The 3,235-nt window shown below is 32.2% G+C and overlaps 1 protein-coding gene and 1 long non-coding RNA gene across 2 annotated transcripts; both read left to right on the top strand.

Annotated features, from left to right (window-relative positions):
- The first annotated feature begins 285 nt into the window (after nucleotides 1-285).
- Nucleotides 286-1,184, top strand: LOC140920619 (uncharacterized). The gene is made up of 4 exons (XM_073369391.1): nucleotides 286-410; nucleotides 490-699; nucleotides 792-884; nucleotides 986-1,184. The coding sequence occupies exons 1-4, from the start codon at nucleotides 297-299 to the stop codon at nucleotides 1,121-1,123; spliced, it is 555 nt and encodes a 184-aa protein (XP_073225492.1). The 5' UTR covers nucleotides 286-296; the 3' UTR covers nucleotides 1,124-1,184.
- Nucleotides 1,185-1,546: 362 nt separating this feature from the next.
- On the top strand, nucleotides 1,547-2,119 carry LOC140920282 (uncharacterized). The gene is made up of 3 exons (XR_012163017.1): nucleotides 1,547-1,660; nucleotides 1,742-1,918; nucleotides 2,009-2,119. It is a non-coding gene; the product is annotated as an uncharacterized lncRNA (long non-coding RNA).
- The last annotated feature ends 1,116 nt before the right edge of the window (nucleotides 2,120-3,235 follow it).

Raw genomic sequence — 3,235 nt, 5'->3', positions numbered from 1 at the left:
GTTGATGTTATACTAAACTGCATGTTGAACTTGTTGTAGTTAAATGGATACAAACAAAGATTTAGAATGTCAAAATGAAGAAGTTGGCACCTCTAAGACTTATGAAAAAGAAGTCAAACGTGGTGCAACTATCATGCAAAAAGTCATTAAAGTAAGGAGTAATGGCATTAAATTTGAGGTATACTATACTCTGTTTGCTGTGTGTTTTTTATCTTTTTTTAATAGCATGTACTTACTATATGAGTTTATTAGGTTGGCTGGAATGAGAGTGGTCAGCAGTTGACCCCAACAGCTCTATGTTTGTAAGCTATATTGGGGTTGTTGTTCGTCAAAATGTCCCAATTACAATTGACAATTGGAGAGATAAGGCGTTGAAGGATGCCAAAGATATTATATGGAATGACATTCAAGTAAATTTTTTGATCCACTCTTTTGTCATTTATAATTTTTTTCGTTGAAATACTTTACTTATAATTTTTTTCATTGCAGACGACTTTTGTTCTTGATGAGGGACGAAAGTCTTATGTTTTGAGAGTTGCTGGAAAGATCCATCGTGGATTTAGATCCCATCTCTCAAATTTCTATCTAAAAGATAGAGAAGGAAACACAAGTGCTGAACCTCCAAAAATATATCAACATTATATATCAAAGGATGAATGGAGAGCATTTGTTTCCAAACGTTCTGACCCCGCGTTTGTCGTAAGTGATTAATTTATTAGCATTTGTGTTTTATTATTCATATTCGTAGCGTATTTTAAATTTTTACACAATTGCTATTTTTTTTTATATAGAATATTAGTAAGGCAAATCGCGAACGGGCAAGCAACCCAAAACACCCATACAAGAAATCACGTATGGGATATGCACGCCTTGAACAACAAATTGTAAGTAATTAAACATCACTTTTATATAATGAAGTAATTTGTATTATAAACTATAGTGTGTAACTAATTTGTATTATTTTGTTTATGATTTTAACGAATAGAGAAAAGACACCCAAGCCGATCAACCCTTGGGTCGTCATATATTGTGGAAGGAAGCGCGTGTTAATAAAGAAGGAGTGGTTGATAATGAAAATGTCAAAAAAGTTGTAGAACTTTGTGTAAGTATATTATCACTTTAATATTTTTTAATATTGTATTTTAAAAATGCTATTGAACTTATCTTTTTAATGTTACATGTATTTTAGGAAACTATTGAACAAAGTTCTGAAACTCAAGAGGGCAACAAGGATACGTGCAGGGACATTCTTGGGAAAGTGTTTAATGTCCCTGAGTATTCCGGTCGAGTGAGGGGGAAAGGATTTGGCGTAACTCCCAAAAGCTTTTTTCCTCAAGAGAAGCGCCAAAAACCTTCCAACGAGGAAGTATTAGAGAAGCTCAGAATCCTATCAGAGCAAGTGGCACTCTTGGTGAATACGAATAAAGACAAGCAACTTCCGGTTCAGCTCCAACCTGAAATACAAATGGAGAGTGAAACCGGGAGTTGCAACGTCGGTTTGAAGAGTATTCCCGAGGTAATTAATTACTTACTACTTACTTGTACACATGAATAAAGATATATTTGGAGATGAGTATGTTGAATACCTCGAAAAGGAGCACATGTACGAACTTCTCGAACATAAGGAGCTGAGTGCTACTGTAATCAGCTTGTACATAAGGTAAAAAATACTTTTAATTGCATTTATTTGTAATTAATTAAATGTATTGGTAATTAATCTAGTTTAAAATTTTCATTGAAGGTTTTTGTACGAGAAGGTCGTGTGCACGAGGAAATTGTCAAATAAATACTCATTCTTGTCTCCGCATAAGATGTCGATGTGGAAACTCGATCCAGACAATGTAAAGAAATACATTGTAGATATGTTTTTAGGAAATATAGAAAGTGATAAATTGTTCTTGGCACCATATAATTCAGGGTACGTAATTTTATCTTTTTTAATTGATGAGAATTTAATTTATTAGTTGTGTATAAACAAAATTGCTTAACCAATTTTTTGTTGTTGTAGGGCACATTGGGTGCTATTTGCAATCAATGCGGTCTCTGAAGTTATATACTATTTGGATCCCGTGCATGGCAATTACAGCAATCACCCCGAAATAAAGACTATGCTCGACACGTAAGTAATATTCATTTATTTCTTACATATATATATTTATATATATATATATAAATATTCATGCTCTAATAATCACATTTATTCATTCGATAGTGCCTTAAAAGTTTATCGAGCTCAAAGAGGTGCTAAAGTGTCGAAGCAGAAGTCTAATAACATTACATGGATCTCAATAAAGTGCCCTCGTCAAACAAATAACATCGACTGTGGGTACTACATATTGAGATTCATGAAGGAGATTGTTGAGAAGAATAAAACTATTATCCCATAAACGGTACGGTATTTTCATTATATGATTTTCATATATAAATTATCTATATATTTGATACTAACTTAATATAATATGTTCAATTTTTATATTGCAGTACTATGACAATTCTAGTCCATCATATTCTGAGGAAGATCTGATGGAATTAAAGGACGACTGGTGTCAGTATGTGCTTGACATGCAAATTATTTGATTTTCTGGGAAATAGCTTGCTGTTAGGCAAGGGATCTGAATGTTATATGGTAGCTAGTGCATATTATGTATATTCTGTTAGTTATTATATGTATATGATCATAGGACACAATATATGAACATGCATATGGATCTGAATGTAGTTAATTAGGTTGTAAATTAGGTTATATATATTTATCTGAATGTAGTTAATTAGGTTGTAAATTACAGAGTTACAGAGTTATATATATGTTAATTAAGTTACAGAGTTCTGTTTTCTGTTCTACTGATTGTGTGAACTGCTTATGGTATTTGAATATTTTTTGTTGTTGTGTGCACTGATTGTGAACTGATTTTGGATCAAAATAATTTTGGATAAAAAGATAAAAGACAGCGCTTTCTAAAAAAAATGCCATAAAAAGCGCTTTTCATTTCAAATATTTAATTTACAGCGTTTAAAAAAAAACACATTTTACAGCGTTTTTTTTAAAAAGCGCTGTAAAATGTTGTTGTAAAGCGCTATAATGGTGTACATTTTACAGCGCTTTTTTGAAAAAGCGCTGTAAAATGTACACACAAAAGCGCTGTAAAATGCAGACCCATAATTTCATATAATGGGTGTGCATTTTACAGCGCTTTTGTTAAAAAGCGCTCTAAAAAGCAGACCCATAACTCTTATA

The sequence above is a fragment of the Cicer arietinum genome, chromosome 5, assembly GCF_000331145.2.
Source record: "Cicer arietinum cultivar CDC Frontier isolate Library 1 chromosome 5, Cicar.CDCFrontier_v2.0, whole genome shotgun sequence".
NCBI lineage: Eukaryota > Viridiplantae > Streptophyta > Magnoliopsida > Fabales > Fabaceae > Cicer > Cicer arietinum.
The sequence above is the reverse complement of the archived record's forward strand: the minus strand, read 5'-3'. Positions and strand labels throughout refer to the sequence as shown.